The sequence below is a fragment of the Egretta garzetta genome, unplaced genomic scaffold (genome assembly GCF_000687185.1).
Source record: "Egretta garzetta isolate BGI_Z169 unplaced genomic scaffold, ASM68718v1 scaffold11, whole genome shotgun sequence".
In the NCBI taxonomy this organism is placed as follows: domain Eukaryota; kingdom Metazoa; phylum Chordata; class Aves; order Pelecaniformes; family Ardeidae; genus Egretta; species Egretta garzetta.
In genome coordinates this window covers 3,722,271-3,742,898 of record NW_009258621.1, presented here as the reverse complement: position 1 = coordinate 3,742,898, position 20,628 = coordinate 3,722,271, and the positions used below count along the sequence as shown (strand labels likewise).

The following is a 20,628-nucleotide window of genomic DNA, read 5'->3' as shown; positions in this document are numbered from 1 at the left end:
CTTTAGTGCTTTGATCATTCCTTTTCAAATTTCTTTACATTTCAGTAGTCTAGTTATGATTCTCTAGAAATAGAGTAGCTTTTTTTTTCATGTGTATGTCACATTTTGGCATGCCAGTTCATGAGTAGTCTGATTTTCTGCATTTCCCCTTAAAAAAGGAACCTGCATGGGATCCCTTAAGCATGTGAATCAGTACTTGTCAACATTCCTGCCAAAGAATCCCAAACTCCTTTTAATTTCAGACCTAAATAATTTAAAATAATCTGTGGGATTAAAAGCACTGTATAGTGTAGCTTCATTTTTTTTATTGTTTTGTTTTGGTTTTAATTTTATTTTCCAATCTTTACTTTCATCTCCCAGAGCTTTGCTTTCTGTGGCATCTGGCTTTGCTGTTTGAAACGTATTTACAGGAAAAAATAATATTGAAGTTTTTAGAAAACAATTACCCAGTTAATGGTCTGACATGAGATTAACAAATAACTTGCAACAAAGTTAACATTCCCACTCTACTGGAATAACTGCTTCAGTTTGTGCATTTTAATGTGTTTGACATATCTATCTTAAAAACTAAAGAAAAACACCCTTTTAATATTTCATGCTGCTACGAAATCAGCAAGTTTATGTGCGTTTTACTTGGTAACTCTTTGTTCATTTGATTTGAGATGTTGGCAAATAGTTAATGTGATCCAATGAGAAATACCTTTCTCTGGAAGACAAAGTGCAAGTCCTTTTTTGTATGTTCTCATCAGGCCCCAGCACGACGTGCCAAGAGGATTCATGTGCAAACCAGGGAGTGTGCTTACAGCAGTGGGATGGATTCAGTTGTGACTGTAGTATGACCTCCTTCAGCGGACCATTATGCAATGACCGTAAGTACACTAAAAAATGCTTATCTGAACGTTCAAGAGCTTTAAAGCAATATTTGAAGCAAGTGTCTGAAGCTTTATATTATTTTAATATTGGATATTTAAATGAACTGGCAAACCCGGTGAAAATCTGTAAGGCTTGTGGGATGAACATAGCTAAAATACACAGTATAAATTTTGGACAGTGGGTAGTATCAAACACTGACAGAATTTGGGTTTATTACACTTGATTGTATGTCTAATATACTGATGGTTACCTGTTTGAAATGATCCTTTTCCTGCATAAATGTTACAAATAGGGATTTTTTTCCTGATTGAAAAAACCTTTGCATTTTATTATCTTAAGCTATATTGTAATTTTGTAGCATTATATCATGAGGGCTATAATTACTGTGGAACAGTTGACAAGGCTCATTATCTCCCTTTGTAGACTTCTTTAGATGACACACTAAGCATGCCAATAATAAAAGCATGCCGAGTGTTTTAGTTCTTTTAAATTTCATCTGAATAAAACCACATAACATACACCAACCATCTGTTCTTTCAGGAAAAACTTAAATGTGTCAAAAATAAGGGGCCTGATTCACCAATGTCATAGTCTAGTTTTATTCCAATCTAGCCTTATTGATCTAAATAGAATTATGCAGAAGTGAAAGTGGAATAGTAATGCAAGAGCCATAATGATCCACGGTAACTGATTAAAGCAAGCTTACTGACTTTTCTTTTTAACTCATCACATTTGAAATATCCAAATGTTGCACATTTTTATATCCATATGAAGAGGGAATTTCTTTAAGGGTAAGCATTTTTATTTCTATTTTTATACGTTTATCCGAATGAATGACTGATGGTAGAAAGTGATGGTATAACTGTCTAGTCAAGAATTTTGGATTTTTATGTCTTGTTCTGGTTCTTCACTCTACAGCTAGGTGTACCTTCTTGGGCAAACCCTAAAATAACAGAATAATTATAATCTAAAACCTTTTGGATCAAATTGTATCTATCACAAGGCTAGAATATGAATTATATGTAAAAGCTACATCAGTTATTCTCATGAAAGTTCCACTTTTCTACTCTTGACCATGCTTGAAAACTATGGAAAGGATTCACCTCAGTCTGTTTCTCCGCACTTGCTGTCATGGTAGAAATGATATGTGGTATCAGAAAACTTTCGATAATTAGAGCAAAGGTTTGGGTTTACTTTATGTATATGGGTTTGCCCTCCCCAGCAACATGAGTGACTAGTCATACTGCTAAACATGTATTTTTAAAGATTTCAGTCCCTATCTGCCACAGGAGAAAATTATTTCTTTCTGTTTTGCTTTTAAGTTGTTACTTCTGTTTTTCTGTAAGCTTTGAGTTCTTTCAAAAGTAACTAAAAACTATGAATAAGAAGTTGTATATTCCACATCTAGAAAAGGAAGAACTGTGTTTATAAATTTGTCTATTAGTAACTGATGTCTGGACCTGGAATATTCTAAGAATTATTTCTTCAAGTGACAGCTAATGCATAAATTTGGTGAATTTACATAAGAAAGATATTTACCAATCTGTGAAGGCTCGTTTGTATAGTAACATTATGGACTACATTGCACACAATCAGATAATTCTCAATATACCATTTCTGATGATGGTAAAGGAGTACCTTTAGTGCATGGCTGCCAAGATTTCTCAGATAACTTTTTTTTTAATGTTGTTTTATCACAAACATGAAATATAAATTTAACCTAGATATAGATGTTTTGTAATATAATACAGAGTCTGGTAAATACAATATGTTTGGTTTCTCTTTTATCTTGGCCCCTCAGATTAGTTCAGACATCAAAAATCTGCAAAGCGAATCTAATGAGAGATTTTCATAATGGTATGTGTGAGAGAAAGGAGGAGAAATGATTCTGTAATCTCAATGTCATCTAGTTCTCCTAGACTGCTCTCTGCTGTGTCTTGGAAGAACATAATGGAAAGAGGAATGATGAAATGTTACTACAGTTTTTAGTAACATGCATAGGCTGCATACCAGAGGCTAAACTTCTCAGCACTGAAGAAAAACAAATTCCCTTCATGTGAAGAAAGATTATCTCAGTGACAGGTCTGGAATAGCACCTGCTTGTTGCTGAAAAAATGCTTCCCCTTCAGAAGGACGTAGGCACATTCCTGAGTGGTTTGTGTGAGCATGTTTCCATTGAAGATTGCACATGGAGACACTGGTTGACAGAAACTGAAATCTAACCCAGTATTGCCACACAGACAGGCCCTTTGCTTACTTTACATTTGAATGTACTGTTTTATGTAAAATGGAGTATTCAGAACATTAGAATCTCATAGGTAGAGATTTTTTGTTATCAAACCCCCAAACTGACCACTTAAAAATATGTGTCAGTGGTTTATGGAGATTTGCATCCCTCCTGTATTGGATGTCCGTGACCTTGGGCTGCGGGGGACTGCAGGATGACCTTGGTGAGGAGAGGCTGGGACTGCCCCATGCTGGGCACAGCCAGCTCCAACAGACCCACCACAGGGCACAACTGAGTCCTTCAGCCAAGCTGGTGGCACAGTTATGAAAACATGCTTAGAAAGTGTGCCATTCTTACCAAAATGCCGGACAGATGAAGGAGGAGGGAACAAAGAGACTGAGAAACAGCAGAGGGAACACCAAGGTCAGAGCAGGGGGAGTGGGCAAGCAGCTGGGTGGGAGTTTGGCCCTCAGTCACACCTTCCTGTTACTTTGTTCTTCATTTAACCCACCACACCTCCTCACTATTCTGTTACACCAGTTCTTAGGGAACATATTTGAGTGACAAAATGGCTGAGGTGAGAGGGGACCTGTGGAGATTGTCTAGTACAACCCCTCTGCTCAGAGCAGAGTCAGCCAGTATAGGTTGTCCAGGGCTGTGTCCAGTTGGATTTTGAATATCTCCAAGGGTGGAGACTCCATCACCTCTTTGGGCAACCTGTGCCAGTATTCAGTCACCCTCACAGTACAAACATTTTCCTTATATTTAAATGAGATTTCGTATATTTGTGTCTATTGCCTCTTGTCCTGTCACTGGGCACCACTGAGAAGAATGTGTCTCTGTCTTCTTTACTCCCACCCATCAGGTATTTTAAAACATTAATAAGATCCCCATTGAGCCTTCTCCAGGGCCTCTGAGCCTCTCTTCATATGAGAGATGCTTTGAGCCCTTAATCACTTTTGTGGCCCTTTGCTGGACTTACTCCAATATGCTCATGTTGCACTGGGCAGCCGGCACCAGGAGACAGTGCTTCAGATGTATCTCAGCAATGCTGAGAAGGGAAGGATTACATCTCTTAACCCTTCTGCCACGTTTTTCCTAATGCAGTCAATGAGGCTTTTGGCCGCCTTTGCCACAATAGCACATTGCTGACTCATGTTCAGCTTGGTGTCTACCAAGATGCCCAGATCCTTTTCTGCACAGCTGCTTTCCAGCTGGCCAGGCCCCAGCCTGTCCTGGTGCATGGGGTTATTCCTTCCCAGGTGCAGGATTTGGCATTTTCCTTTTGTTTTATGAGGTTCTCGTCAACCCACTTTTCCAGCTTGTCAGCATCCCTTTGAATGGCAGCACACCCATCTGGTCTATCAACCACTCTTCCCAGTTTTCTATCATCTGCCATTTGCATAGATGTGCACAAGTTACCTTGCTGCGTTTGAGTTGATAACTTTCAGCTTGTTTCCTACAGTAACCTCAGTGTACAAAGGTTTGACATGCATCGTTCCTAGGCTTTACAATGTAAATGTTTCACGTGTCATTCTTGTCTTTAATTTCCAAAACAAAGAGTTTAGAGGAAATAAAGGAATAAACCATTTCTTGAAAAATGTTACAATAATACATTCTACTAATAGAGTGTGCAAGAAATTTCTTTAATCTTTCCTACAGCAGCAAATCATTACTCCTATGCTGTTCAGTGTACCTTATTCCAGGTGAAAATGCACACAGCTTAAAATGATGATTTTTAAAAGTTTCTCTCAAAATAAGCATCATGTGAGGCAGGTTGTTTCCTTCCCAGTCCAAGAGTGTCAGCTAGAGAGGAGAAGTTTAGAGAATGTAGTCCTACAGAAAATTGCCTGGGCCCGCCAAGTGTAAGGCTACAGTTTTACAACTGTAGGTGAACACCCACAGTTTAATCCACAAAAATTTTGCTTAGTTTCAAATTCCAGTACTTCACTAAAGTGTGTACAGAGTGTCTGTAGACCATCAGCCTCCATGGTGGCACAGGTAGGAACATTCTATGTGCTGCAGTTTCCTATTTACTGGAAGATAAACAAGGCAGGGGAAGTTTCTGCTATACAGATTATCATTTTCTCTTTTGATGTAGTATGACACTTGGAGATCCAGGGCAACAGTGCTCTTTAGATGTGATAGACAGAAGTGTTACACTGGTAAGTGTAAAGCAGACCAGTACCAGTTGTTCCTGCAAAATGGGATAATATAGAAGACTGTACTAAAAGGACAGTTAATGGCTGTTCTTACAAATGGATGGCTGCATGCAACTCCCCTGAGAAAATACATCACGAGCATCGTAACTATTTCTAACAGCAGGTTAAGTAGTTACAGCTATCTTTCCAGGGAATTCAGCTTTTTTGTAAGAGTAGGGTTGAAAATTACTCTGGCAAAACAAAACAAATCTATCAGAGATTATCTGCTTTCTATAAGTTTACATCTGTTTTTACTCGGGCAGTCTTTAAGTATAGCCATATTAGTGAACGTAATGGCATGTTTGTAGAAACAAATACTGCTATTACGGCATAGAAAATAGCAGATGTAATAACATTGTCACATTACATTAGTATAGAAACGTTCTGTGCCAAATTACAGGGCAGCTTCAGGACTGTCTGTTACCATAAGGGAATAATGTATTGGCGTTGTACTTGTGATGGTAGAGCTAACACTGTGTCAACACTTCCATTAAAATCAATTTCTGAAGGTTTAGAACTTCACCACGCAGTCTCTTCTGACTAGAAATTTGACATTCACAACCACTGTAACAAAACTTTTTTTAAAAGCTCTCCTATTTTATTTTGACTGTTTACCAAGAAAATCAAAAGCCATCATTTAAATGGAGAACTGTGTCAATATTACAAAATTGGTTCATGTAAAACATGCTTAATTTTCTTGATATTTGATCGCATTACAGATATACTGCCTTTCAGCGAAGATTATATCTGTAGTGATGGTTAGATTTTTGTTTAGATGTGTTTGGATGTTAATACAGTAATTGTTGTGTGTTGGGATGATTTAATTGGAGATTGGACAAGGAGTTCAAGGGAGGCCTGATAGGAAAAGGTGGAATCTACCTGCCAAGGTGAGGCAAAAGCATCTTTGCCACAAGCTGCCAACCTGGTGAGGAGAGAGCCGGGACTAGGAATGGTGGGGAACAGAGATGACAACTTGGAAGAAAGTGTGGAAATAAGGGACTCGGTGTGATGGGAAGGTGTGGAGCTCTGCCCAGGGAAGGTGATGAGCCAGCTGAGAGCTTATGCGTTAGGGTTAGAGGGCAGACCAAAGTCAAATATGATGTGATGGATATCTGCTACAAACTGTCTGATAATAAGGAATAAATAGATGAGGCCTTCTTCAGACAAGTTGAAGAAGCCTCATGTTTGAAGACCTAGTCCTCATGGGGGACTTGAATTGAGCCAGTATCTGCTGGAGGGGCAATAGAGCAGGGCACAAGCAATTTGGGAGATATCTGTAGTGCATTTACTTTCTGACACAGGTGATCAAGGAGCCAATGAAGAAGCACACTGCTAGTCCTCTCATGTACAAAAAAGGAAAGAATGGATCAGGGTTGTGGTGGTCAGAAAGTTCAGGTTCTTGAGAGGTAGGAGCAAGGCAAAAAGCTGGAATACAATCCTGAACTTCAAGAGAGCAGACCTTGGCCTGTTTAGATTCCTGATTGGAAGAATCCCATAGGGCCTGGGAGAACCAGTAGATTTTTCAAGGGTCTCTTCCTCGAAGCTGAGGAACCCTTATACACAGAAAATCAAGCAAAAGTGGCAAAAGGCAGGAGGCGCCTCTGACAAAACTCAAACATTAAAAAACAGTGTGCAAGAGGTGGAAGCTGGGTCAGGTGGCCCAGGAAGAATATAGAGATGCTGTTCATGCCTGCAGGGATGGAGTTAGGAAAGCCAAGGCTCTCTTGGAGTTTAATTTGGCAAGGGATGTGGAGCGGTAACAGGAAGGGCTCCTACCAGCAGTGAGAGCAGAAAAATATGGGCATGCCACTGAATGGGGTAAGGGGACCTTATGGCAAGGGACATGGAAGAAACCAACATACTCAGTCTTCTTTGCCTTGGTCTTTACTGGTAAAACCAGCCTTTAGCTCTTACAGCAATCCCAGGCCCCTGAGACCAGTGGGAAAGTCTGGAGGAAGACTTACTTTGGTGGAGAAAGATCAGGTCAGGGAGTATCTAAACAAAGTGGACATATAAAAGTTCCTGAGACCTGATGGGAGGCATCCACAAGTGCCACAGGTCATTGCAATGCTGCCCTTGACTATCTATGAAAGGTCATGGCTATTGGGGATCGTTCCTAAAAACTAAGAAAAAGTAAATGTTTCTCCTGTTTTCAAGAGAAAGATCCAGTAAACTACAGACTGGTCAGCCTCACCTTGATACTGGATAGGCAATGGAGAAAATCTATCTGAAAGCATTTCCAAGCATATTAGGCACAAGAAGGTCATTAGAGGTAGCTAGTGTGGACTTATGAAGGGGAAATCATGTATTATTAAATGACAGTGGATTCGGTACTTACATATCTGTAATTTTTTGCTAAGCTGGCGACCTGTGTTCTGATTTGCAACCATGCTGAGCACTCAAATTGGGACTGAAACATGTTTCCAGAAAATCAAATCCTAATTATTTCAGATTGAACACACTGAACAGTGGATACTTTCTGCTGTTACTGAGGATAGTAGAAACTAGGCACTGTAAAAATTTATTAGTTAAAGTTTATGAGAGATTTGGATATTAGAGTATTTGACATTATAACAATTCCAGGAGGAACTGAATTATTCTCTCTTCAGCGTAGTGTTTGGGGAGTGCATTAAGTAATATTGAGGTTGTTCTTTGAGCCACAAAACCCCTAAATATTGAGTCAGCATTCAACTTCTGCAATAAGTGAGGGGTTTTATAAACACCAGCCTTCTTCACTGCAGAACTCTGATCAAAACAGGCACATTCTTGCACTGAATGAGACAAGTGTCTTACACTTTGTGAACATATAATTATGAATTACGTCATAATCCATATACAAGAGGGGTAATTTAATATTGCACACGGAAGTGTCGACCTGTCTTTCCTTATGTTTGCAGTGTTTTGTGTTTAATATCATATATGTGTTTATATATTTAAAACCAAAAATCACACACTATATCTATAGTGTATAAAAAAGACGAGTATTTATTATTTTCTTTTATCCATGCCACTGACTTTTTACAGTCTTATGAACTATAATATGGTTTTGATAATGGATAGTCGTTCTCCTCTCACAATGTCTTCCTTCTTCTGGAATGCAAATCAGAGTGTGATATTCACATAATCTCTGTTTACATTATCAGTCTGGTGTTACGCAAATGATGGATTTAAATAATTTTACTGCATATATTTCTTTCATGTTTATTGATTGATTTAACTGTTATCGATACTGTATCTTTTGGACCTGTTGGCACCTAGACTGCAAGATCAGTCTTAATGCTACTTTTGTGAGAAGGATAGATACAAAATAAAGAAGCTTAATTAAACCAGTGACCAAAAGATAAACTAACCATAAGAGCCACTCAGCAGTACTTTCCAAAATAATATTACATATTCCTGGCTAAGTCTTTGCAATTGCTAGCTACCAATAAACATATAACCTGCTATTAAGAAAAGGGATAGAAAATTCCTCAGAGTACTTTAAAACACATTTGATTTCCATCTCCAGTAGCTGAGAATTAAAAAATCTGTCCCTGATAACATACCAGTCTAAATACTTCATATTATTATTTTGCCACAGAGGCTGCCAGTACACAGGAGAAATAAAGATAGCTGCACACAAAATTACAATGCAGGGCAAGCTGCTGGAATGAACTAATTGAAGAAATCTCAATTTGTTCAGCATATCTTATCCAATATCTCTCTATAATGAATATCTGGATTTTCTGGTGACAAATGTCAGCAGCCTAATTTGTATAAACTTCAAAGGAAGTAAGACTTCATGCAATGCAGTCTTGAAAATGCAGAAACGTTGAGGTGTTCAGGAGAATTAGAAAAATGGTAAAAAGAGCAAGGAAAGCAAGAAGTATTGCCTGTGAGCCATGGCTGTGGACCAAGATTACTGTTTTTTAACTTTTGTTTTTTATTGGAATCTTAGTAAGGATGGACTGCACCTTGAGCTGTCAGGCTCCTGTGACGTTATATGGGAGAACATGTTGCTTCAGACAGAACTACGGAGCATGACACACAGATGACAATGGTTTTTTAAAGTTTTAGTGGTCCAGCTCTATCAGGTTTTCTTCTCCTGTGTTTTGTGTGGATTTTGTGGTGTGTCAGTTCTGGCCTTTCATTAAGATGCATCAGTCTATTGATTACGTAGTTTAACAGGCATGCTTTTGTTGACAGTCTGAAAACATGTTTTAGATTTCTTTTTTTCTTTTTTTACATACAAGTTCTGGAGTAGTCAGTTAGATGAGCTATCGATGCCTAAAATAGTTAATTAATTACCATTTTCTTAAATATATTACAAACTATCCCTTTAAAAAATGAAAATACTAGAAAGTTGTTTGACAGTGATTGTAGAAGCTCTTGTATGAATATTTCTAGCAAGCAGTAATAAGCAAAGTTTTAAGAGAGATACTTGATACAGAAAAAGCCAAAAAGGAACTTTCAAGGTAGCCAGAATACATTGTTATAGTTGAGCTTGTAGCTCAGATAGAAGCAATTATGCAACATTTCTGGCCTACTCAGAGGTATTTTCTATTTCACAATATTAAAAATGGAACATAGTGTCAGAAAATTGCAAGCTTCTCTCTGCCTCTGGAGGAATCAAGGGAGTAATTAAATTGGATTTTGGTATGTCAATAACATCTTTCTCTTATTAATGGCATAATAATTTTGTAAATCAAATCCTAGAGTGTTTCTAGTGTCATAAAGGTGAAAATTATTAAGGGTTAATTAAATATATTCTCATGGAACTAAAATTGTTCTGTTGGGTATCGTTAGATTCCTTTCTCTAGAACTTCCAATTATTACAATTTAATAGCATACCATGTAAAATTCAGGCCTGAAATTTGTGTAGCCAAAAGCTATTCACGGTTATAAGCATACTGGACAAGTGCTGTTGCTGTCTTTTCTCACAGATTTCTCTGAACGTTCCAAAAATATCGTATTTTAAAATCAATTTTAGGTAACTAGTAGTTTTCTAAATGTGATTAATCACTCAACATAGCACAGCTGGAGCAGAAGTTTTAGCTCTGTAATGGTGTCAGCTGTTCCTCTCCAACAACTTCCCAAAAAAGAACAATGGGTAAGTGCTAGTTGTGTTAATAGAAGACAACTGCAACGGTCATAAATGGTAAGAAAGAAGCAGGAAAAGCTTTCCCCCACAGTGTCTTCCATAACCCATAGCATGAGAATAGCTCAAAGTGTATATGGGGTTTGGTAATATCTGTCTATTTTGTGCAAGGTATTAAAGTACAATGGCACAATGATGCACAATGGTGCTTCAGAAAGATAAAATTATTCAGTCTTTCTGAAGTTTGTACAACTGGACTCAGGTTACTAAGGCAACCTGATCTTCCTCAGCATGTATTCTGGCTTGACAGATAGATAGGTTAGATTCAAAGTGACTACATCCATATGAGGAACTCCTATACTCTTTGTAAAACAAGATTTTGTTGGTAGCTTGATACCATCTTCAGAGCCTTCCGTGTGTTCATTTTTGCCAGGTGCTGCAGAAAATTGAGGCAAAGAAAACCTTTCTATAAAAAGTGGAGTAAACAAAATGACCTGAATCTTTTAGGGGTAAATCAAGGTGTTCTGGAATCCAGATTAAAGATCTGTGCAATTCCTCAGAGAAAACATGCACTGGAGTAATGATAAGGCACAGCAAAGGATACGCTATGCAGGCCATATTTGCAGCTTTCATGATTTTATTCCCATGCTATAGGATGGATATTATACCTGGTTTTGACCACTTTAGGCCTGCCAGCTCCACCTAACCAGCAATTAATCTGAATTAAATTTCTCTGTTTTTCTTAGCACATACATCCATAATTCTTATTATTTCAGTGTCACATGTGATGTTTAAGATCCTTCAATATGTCATTTTGACTTAAGCTTATGAATCTTGTATACTGCTGTTGTGTTTGGCAGTCTTCATAGCTATTTTCTGCTTAGGTATTTTAGGAAATTATGAAAGAAGGAAACAGAGTCAGTAATAACAGTATGAAAAAATGCTGATGGAAGCAGTACTCCTAGGGCTGAAGGAATTTTACAAGGTTTTAGTGTCTGGTTGCTTAATGAAGGCAGCTGCAAAGTGAAGTCCCAGTCTGGGGAAAACCACTCTGTATTAAAAGTGGTCAATACCCAGCTCGGGTACTGAAATATTGGAAGTGTAGAAAAGAGGGTGAAGAACAGTTCATGCTCATGAAGCTGTTTGGTGCTCACAAAAACAATTTAAAGGCTGTGTTAAGGATGCTTGTCAGTTTGGTGCTAATTCTGGAAGAATGTTCATGCTGCTAAGCTTTATGCAATCACTCTTTGTAATGAAGCCATACTTTGAATTGAAAACAGACATATGAAGAAGCACATCATTTCACCGTAAACATCCACACGCTAAAAAACACTTAAAATGTATGATATGCAGCATTCAATGTCAAAGTGCATTAATATTTACAGATATCATTTGCAAATCATCTTAAGCCCTAAGTCTGCTTTACCGTATAAGGAAAGCCTCCCCATCGCATGTTTGCTGTTTTAAAATTCTCTCTCTTTTAAACAGTGTAAATCTTAAAAAAACTTCTACTCAGATCAATGGTCTGATATTTGGATTATATTAAAGATATCACAGAGAGGTCAGAGTACTTTGAGTTTGGGAACTTAATGTTGCTCAGAAGTATCAGCTTTAGAGGACCACTACCTCCGACCCAGACATCCTAAAAATAGGAGCAGAAGGTGTTCAGTCACTCTAAAAATCAGGGGTTTGGTCACTTATACAATACAAATGTTGCTGCATGCTGGGGAACAGAGGTGTTCGTATACATCGAGGACAGATGCTTGCTACCAGCAAACTGAAATTCAGTTACAATTTGAGTCTCAAATCACCAGTTGAGTGACTAATTTAGATGTGTTGAAATCCAAAGGCACCGTATATGGTCATAGCATTTCCCCTCTCCCTTGACTTTTAAACACTGTTCTTGAAATTAAACCCAGAGTTTTTTAAATTGCTTGACATTCTACTCTCCTTTTCCTCTCTTTATCCCATCTTCTGGATCACCAAAACATGTGAGCCTGGGCTCAGGGTGATTATGGTCATGAATTTTCTTCTGGCCCGGTAGTAATTGTAGGTTGGCTTTCCTGTCTTGTCAAAAATTCATCAGAAAGCTGATTTTTAACCACTGATTCTGTAAGTGGCAGATGGTCATATCTTTGCTCATGTTAATTTGTTTGCTTTAAATACTCATGTTATTTGGTGCTCACTGAAAATAGCCTTTTCTTGTAACTTCATGACCTGTAATCATAGCGTCTGTCACATATTTGAATTAGTTTTATAGCCAACTCATATCTCTGGTTTTGACTTTGGGCCAGAACGCTCCTGAAGAGAGTCGGAAGCACCACAGCCCTTCATGACATCAGGAGGAGCCAAAGGGCCTCTCGCCATTACCCATACTGTAGAATTATCCTTGTAACTAAAGCCCCCCCTGCACTGTTTCTCCTTCAAGCAGTTGTATGCTGTACAGCATCCACAAAACAGTTACTCAGTATTTCTGGGAAATGTCAGAACCCCTGCACAAATACACTTCTCTTCTACACGAGCAGTAAATTGGACACATTCTAAAAGCCAGATTTACTGCACGTGTACAAAGCCATCTGTATAGCTCTTTCACAAAGGGTCCAAGACTGCTCAGAAGTAACAGGCTTGGTACCCAAAGTCCTGATACGCATATGGATAGCAACAAGTCTGAGATTCCTAAAGGATCTAGCAGTTCAGCCAAGGTGCTGGACACCTGAAAACCTTCAACAAATGTAAAAAAATCCTCTAATTTTAGCCAGAATCCCAAAGTCAAAAAGAGGATGTTCAAGGGGCTACTTGGGTGTCTATTTGGTAATCTTCCACCTGCTTCCTTCTCTTTCTTTCCTTCCTGACTCTCTTTGGCCAAGTTCTGCTTTAGCCTTCAGATCAAATCTTTCCTGTTTAATCAGTCTTTTCTCTTTTTTCTTTTTTCTTGCGAAAAGGATGGGGACACATTTTAATAGGCTTCCCTCTGTAATCCCTAAGGGGAAGTCTTTATAGTAGGAAAATATTCAAAATGATAGTATCTCTGTAATTGAAAGCACTACCAGGAATAAATGAAAAAGACTTCCAAATTTGCTGGACCAGTAGTGGCATGTCAGATCAAGTTCAGATACTTTCAGAACTGAGTAGCTTTAATTTCAGTACAACTGAGGCCTGAAAATTTTTGAAAAATCATAATTTTGGGAAGATTTTACTGAGCTAACATAATCCTATTTCCCCCTGAAATTCTACCCCAAAGCATTTATCTTTCTAGCCTCTACTTGCTACCAACGTGTATTACTAGAGATATTTAATTTGAACTACTTAATGCAGCTTTACTGGGATGACAGCCAGCTTCAAAGAAAGCTTCTGTAACCCCAACAAATGCACAGGGCCAAGAGATATTATTTTCACTGACGATTAACCTTTTCCTGTGGATGATACTGTATGCCAGACAACAAGGAGAAGCTTATGGATACTCCTTCATAAGCCTTTAACAGAAATGCAGTGTACTGTAGTTTCAGATGTCTAGAAAAAAGTATTTCTTATAATTTGACTATTTCTGCATTGTGAGGTTTTTTTGATCCAGTTGACCACAAGATACATAAGTCATCTAAGGAATTGCTCAAACTTCTTCCTCAGCTCCATTCTCTAGGAAGAATGAAGTCGGGATTAAGGTTGTGTAATAGTTACAACGTTGTAAAAAATATTGTTGAATTAAGTGATTTGGAAGACATCAGTTTTGAAAGTCGTAACTGAAGGGTCTTCTCTATGTTTAGAGCAGGAACAGCATCTTAAGTGGCAACCTAAAATTCCCATAACACCTTACTAATGCTAATGTAACCTTACATAGAAACTCTCCAAAAATAGGAATTCTGTTCCTTTTTTTTTTTTAAATTTCTTTAAGCTGCTGATCCCATCTACCTTCTGAAATGGGGGTGTCAGTGGAAGTGGGGATGGCACTTAGGTATTTTTAAGTCATGTCATGTAATTCAGTACCACCCAGCATAACTGCAGTGCCTGAGAGGGGGGCCAATTGGAAGCAAATCTCAGACTCAAATTTCTTAGGCCAGCTCTGCATCCTAAGTCAGGATCTTGTGGAACTACATCTTTAGCTTGATATGCCAGAAATAATTACTGTGGTGAGGGGATTCTGGGAACAGGTAGTAATCTTGCTCAGTTTGTGCATAGTAAATTATTCATGTGTAAATATTGGTGGAGTTGTATGTTATGTAGTTTTTAAAACTGGAAAGCATAAGAAAGAAGGAGTAAGAGATAATGAGGAAAGCTGCAGGGAATGATAACCTTGCATATAAGTATTAGCAGCTGTACAGCCTTAGGTCATCAACTCTGGGCAATACCGGGTAGTTTGAAGCAGAGTACTAAGTGATTTTAAGTATTAAGCACATAAGGCCTATTCGTTTTTAAGACTAATAGAAAGTATGGGGAAGAAATTCTGTAGGATATCCGTACACACCTTGTTCACTTTTAAGTTTGTTTAAACTGAAATATGGACTATCGGGAAGCATCTGTACACCAGCAAATACTAATTCCCCCATGTAAATATTCTATGTACATTTATGTGAGCAAAAATGTGGACAAGTACAGAATTGTAAAAGTGGTCTCATATGAAGACAAACATTTCTAGGTAAATATACTCTCAAAGATAATTTCAATTATTCCTTCATATCACTGTTAAGTGATTCTGAAGAAATCCTTTTTTCATCTCTCTATTAAAATATAATTGTGGGTTTTTAAAAAGTGGGGATGGGAAATTTAATCATGGATCAATAAGAGCATTTTGGAAAATTTTTCTGTGTCATCTCATATATGTACCAGTACTCCCCTTCTCACATTAAGATGTCTTCTAAAATTCTGAGCTGTGTTTCTGTTCTTTTGACAGTGTGAACAATTTGTCTAGTTTTTTTTCCTGCTTCAAGATGAAAGAGCCATAAATCCAAAGATGAGTTTTAATACGAGTTTGCACATTGCAGGCATTCTGTTTTCTAAGCTGTTGCGTGAAAATGCAGGCATTTCATTAGATGGACTTGTTTAACTGGGAAGACCCTTTGTCTTTGTGGGCAAGTAAAAATGATAAAAGGAGTACAGAAGAAATACGCAGCTCAGAGGTCCCTGGAGGCCTTTAGGATTTAACCTTCATTTGGTTTTTAATCTTAGAATTCTTTATGATTATGTGGAAGCATGTGGTTTAGTTCTTCAAGTTGGCAGGTGGTAGCAATCCTGTAATTATGATCTTGGTTTTATGCTGCCAATGCACAAAGGGGAACCGTGGTAATCCACTCCAGCGTATTCTCAGTAGTCATTGCATGTTGCTCATGCTTTTTAGTATAAAATCCTATGTGAATCTCACTGTAGTAATAAAATTACTGAGGTTATAAAAAAACCCCGCTTTTAACTTTTACAGAAAGTAACATAAAATCATTAGCCATCAAATACCACTGTGCCATAGATAGCAATAAAAATGTTTAATAATCATGCCTCTTTTTTGCCAAGGCTCATCTATTCAATATATAAATTATTTAACCTACACTTGTCTTTAAAATATGATTGTGTCATCATTTATGTTCAGTTTAAATCAGCTTTTAAAAGGAAAACATTTGCAATGATATTTGTTTCTATTGCCATCTGTGCTGTAAAATTTCTATTTATTAGTATTTTTATTCCATTTAGATGTTCTGTGATTTATCTCTTTCCTCAGCTTAGTAAACATCTAGGTAGTAATTCTCCGTAGTTATTTATGACTGGACTTGAGGCTGTTTTCAAGCACTTTAAGACCTTTATTTTTTTTCCTCTTGGAGTGCCATAAAACGGCCTTAAGTCAAAATCCAGTATATCTACAGAGAGCCAGAGTAATTACCTTAAGAAGATAGAATGCAGTGGTGCTGTCAGGACAGGAAACCTCCCCTCTGCCTCCAGCCCCTGGGACAGCAAGACAAATGAATGGGAGTGTGGACCCAAAAAGGAGATCAAAAGTTTTCTTCTGGCTCTGACTATATTGACCCAGATAATTGCTGGGATTCTCAGATACGCTGCAGTGGCGATCTGTCCCCTGTTCACTGCCCACAACGGCTCTTCTGCCAACATAGGTAGGATCAGCTGGGGATTCGTTCCTATCGGATGTAAGTGGACCACAAATAAATAAACCATTCACCTAAGCTATTGCAGTGTTATATATGGAAAGTGGTTCCTGCTATCCAGCCTATTGTGTTTTCCAGCAGATTGAAGAGTGTAACTTTTCAAGGAACATCTGTCAAACACGTAGAGGATGTGTCAGCATTAACATAACAATGAACAATTTTGTCGACTCCAAACTAGCAGCAATATTTCATACTTCTTTGTGAAAAACATCAAGTATACTATGACATTTGGGATCTGAGCTCGTGGATGATAGATACAGTAGAAAAAGATGATGATAAAAAAATAATTATTCATCTTCAATGCCTATTTTTATGTGCACTTTTTCCCGAAAGGTTCTACAGGGTCCCAAATAACTGTGTTTCTGTAGCATGCTGCCCATTCATATTAAAGTTTGAGACAGATATTAGCGATTTATTCATGAGAACATGTGCATCAGTTCTGCAGACAGTGAAATAAGCATGCCATGATGTTGTGGCCATCATGGTTAAGTATCACCTCTGAAAGCTGTTTCCTTTCAGTGCTGGTATTTGCCCTCTGTTTATGCTGGGGATAGTCAATTGTAAAGATCAGACTGGAAGCGATTTCTTTGCTGTTTTTAAAAGTAGGAAATAATTTTTTACCAATCTGAATGACAGTTTGCCGCGAGTAACTTAAAATGTTATGGAATGGAGACCGGGAATTATTGCCAATTGTCACTTGAATGGCATGCTTTGGTATTAGTATTCCTGGCAGGGCTTTTTTTTAACGCGTCTCCTTAACATGTAGCTGTTGTTTCATTGTATCTGTTTAAACTGGAAGAGATGAATATGGTGATCAATCAGACGTAGTAAAAAATCCTCCTGATACTACATTTTCTTCATTTTTATCTTTTTCAAATATTTCCCAATCTGCTTTTCCTTTTGGCATATTTCAGTCATTTTGTTTATGGCCCAAATTCTACCATCATTGAAATTATTGCTAAAGCTATCTTAAATTCATTGGGAGCAAGATGGATTTCTAAAGAGGCAGCTGTCTTTGTAGACAGCCGTGAGTACTATCTCCACCTAATGAAACCAAGGCCTTCGTTGCTCTGATGTGCTTAGTTTCCAGGGTTGAATGTGCAGAGCCTGTACCTGAATGTGGATCTGCTGCATTAGCTGTTATAAACCATGGTATGGCATAGGGCCACTATGAAATTTACTGTATGCTTCTGTGCTTCCTGGCAGTGCAGTCTCATCTACTGAGAAGCCATCGAAATAAGCTCCTCGGGCAAAACATCCATTAAAGTTTTTTCTTTAAAGAAAAAAATTCTGCTAATTTGCGGCAATTTATGTTTGCTTTGTGATTCTGCAGCCGAGCCTGTCAATGAAACTGTGCTAATCATTAAGAAGTTAGTGCCTGTATGCATTCAGACATCCTACAACGACCACTTCATAACTAAAACAATATTCTAGAAGGGGTTGGTTTTGGTTTTCGTGCACGGTTAGAGCCTTACAGCGTGTGATTTTGCACTCTCTTCTCTCCTTAAAAATCCTTGAGTATTTTGTTTGACAAAATAACTGTTCTTACAGTGTACTTTTTTTCTTTTATATAGTGTAGTTTAATGATAGAAAATGGATGTCTCACAGATAAAATTACATACTACATACCATTGTGTCCTGTCCCAAAGATTTAAGCCCTGTAATCTTTTAAAAATTGATCATTAGTCGCTTATCTTCCATAATGTTACCATTGGATAAAATTTGGAAAACAGTTAAATTAAAAGAAAAAAAGCAGAATAGGAAGCAGTAGGTAGCACTTTGTGGGAAGACCATTAGAAATGAATAGGGATTGGGTAGGAGAAGTGTAACTTATAAAAGGTTTCAAGACCCTAGAAATCCAAGATGGAAAAAGAACTATTCAACCATTTTAAAATGTTGGGTTGATTTATTTTTTTTTCTCCCTTTTGGAGGTATACAGAAATCTGTGGACCCTCTGTGAACTTTATCACATCTCATGCAAAAAGCTGCAGCTCCATTCAGATTTTGAATAAGCAATTGTCATTCCATTGTATTCCTTCACACTGGAAATCTGTGGCTGTGTTGCTCATCTGAGAAGCTTAATGCTACAAAGTTAATAAAAAACTATTTTAATTGCCATTTTCAGGAGGACGAGCATCTCGAGAGGGTGGTGCTTTCTATTGGTATTTTAGTAGCGGTTTGAAAATAGATAAATTCCTACATCAGACAACCATGCAAGTGCAGGGATGAGATTATATCTGTCTCATGCAGCAAAGTTTGTTCAGCCAGACAGAATTTTCAGGTGACTTGATTGATCAAATTCGTATCAATAGCTAGGATTTGGTCTGGTGTTTGTGACTGCAAGAAAGTGCGCTATCATGTGCAGTGAACAGCTATATGCAGTTTGTGTAATTAATATCTTGCTCTCTTCCTAATTGTTTCTAAGTCCTAGAAAGACGCTGAGAGTAACTTGTGCTATCTGAGGTCAGGAAAACTTACTTTTCAAGCAGTGCTTTTAGCTAGCTAAGCCATTTCAGACTTTCACAACATGCTCTGTTTTACGTTATTCTGCTCTGGTTTTTTTCTCATTTTGATCTTTGTGTAATAATTAGACCAGAGGCTTTACCGTGTTAGGATAAATCCACTTTTCACTATTGGCTGGATCTTAGATGCTGCTGGTGAGAACTTAAAAGCTGAGTGGCTGAGCCTAACTGTAGGAAATACTGAAATTTAAAAGCTGCTCTTACATTTATTCCTGGGCAAGCTTTTGTTTCTTAAACAGTGAGGTATCTAAAGAGACGTATGTAAGGGAAGGGTATGTAGCCTCAGTTCTTCTAACTTCACATCTTGCTGGGAGGCCTGGGGGGAGGAGTACTGCTGTGTTTTGCAGTCTTTATCAGAATAATGTCAGTTCTTCACGGTGTTTAATTCTTGTTTAGAACTTCCAATAATCCTGGTTTGGGGTTTCTAACACACCAAATGTTGATGCTTTGCTTTAGCTACAAAAGTTCTGGATATATTAATTAAATGCTGTTTTTGTTAAGAATTTTAGCATTTAGCAGTATTGACTCTGTGTTGAAATTTCATTTTGCCTGGAATTCAGTAGCTATGATTATCAGGGTACAATTGCAGCCTTAGTGGTCTCTGGTAAGGATGGGAAAATTGCTTAGACTGAAATGATTTGCAAATTTCTGCACATCAAGGGGTTGCCTACCAAGATTTTGCTTTTCACAAATGTGGATCTCACTCAGCGCGAACGCACACAGGCAATTGCTCTCCAAGAGGTGCTCTACTCTCAAATTTGCTTCCCCTAGCTAGAGGCAGTTGCGTGTTAGTTCCAGGTGCCTGTTGTGGACAGCTACATCTGACCAGTTACAGCATCATTTTAGACAATTTTGCATCCTTGTGAAACTTGCCAAAAAGCCATTTTAAAGAGGCATTCCATGCTTTCCAGACAGGACTGCTTGCTGAGCTGGTTAGGAAGAACATGTTTGTATGTATCTCTAAAAGATGGGTTGGAAACAACTGAAAGACAGGATGCTGGGAGAATTACAAAGAGATAACTACATATATGGTGTCCCTACCTAGAGACAAGTGACTTTTAGGGAGATCGAAGGATGCTGCTGCTCTCAAGCAGCTTGCTATAAACTGAGGTGTCATGGTTTAACCCCAGCTGGCAACTCAGCCCTGCACAGCCACTTGCTCACTCCCCCCTGATGGGATGGGGGAGAGAATCAGAAGGGTGAAAGTGAGAAAACTTGTGGGTTAAGATAAAGACAGTTTAATAGGTAAAGCAAAAGCTGCACACAAGCAAAGAAAAGCAAGGAATTCATTCACTGCTTCCCGTGGGCAGGCAGGTGCTCAGCCATCCCCAGGAAAGCAGGGCTCCATCACATGTAACGGTGACTTGGGAAGACAAACACTGTCACTCTGAACATCCCCCCCTTCCTCCTTCTTTCCCCAGCTTTATATGCTGAGCATGATGTCATATGGTCTGGCATATCCCTTTGGGCAGTTGGGGTCACCTGTCCCAGCTGTGTCCCCTCTCAGCTTCTTGTGCCCCCCCAGCCCCCTCACTGGTGGGGTGGGGTAAGAAGCAGAAAAGGCCTTGACTCTGTGTAAGCCCTGCTC

At 38.3% G+C, this 20,628-nt stretch overlaps 1 protein-coding gene across 3 annotated transcripts in view; it reads left to right on the top strand.

The window, feature by feature from the left end:
• Nucleotides 1-20,628, top strand: part of NRXN1 (neurexin 1) — a 745,532-nt gene that overhangs the window by 385,961 nt on the left and 338,943 nt on the right. For all 3 annotated transcript variants that reach the window (XM_009648206.2, XM_035903621.1, XM_035903622.1), the window contains one exon: nt 750-869. In XM_009648206.2, the coding sequence (XP_009646501.1) occupies nt 750-869 (120 nt within the window). The remainder of the gene's footprint in view (nt 1-749; nt 870-20,628) is intronic.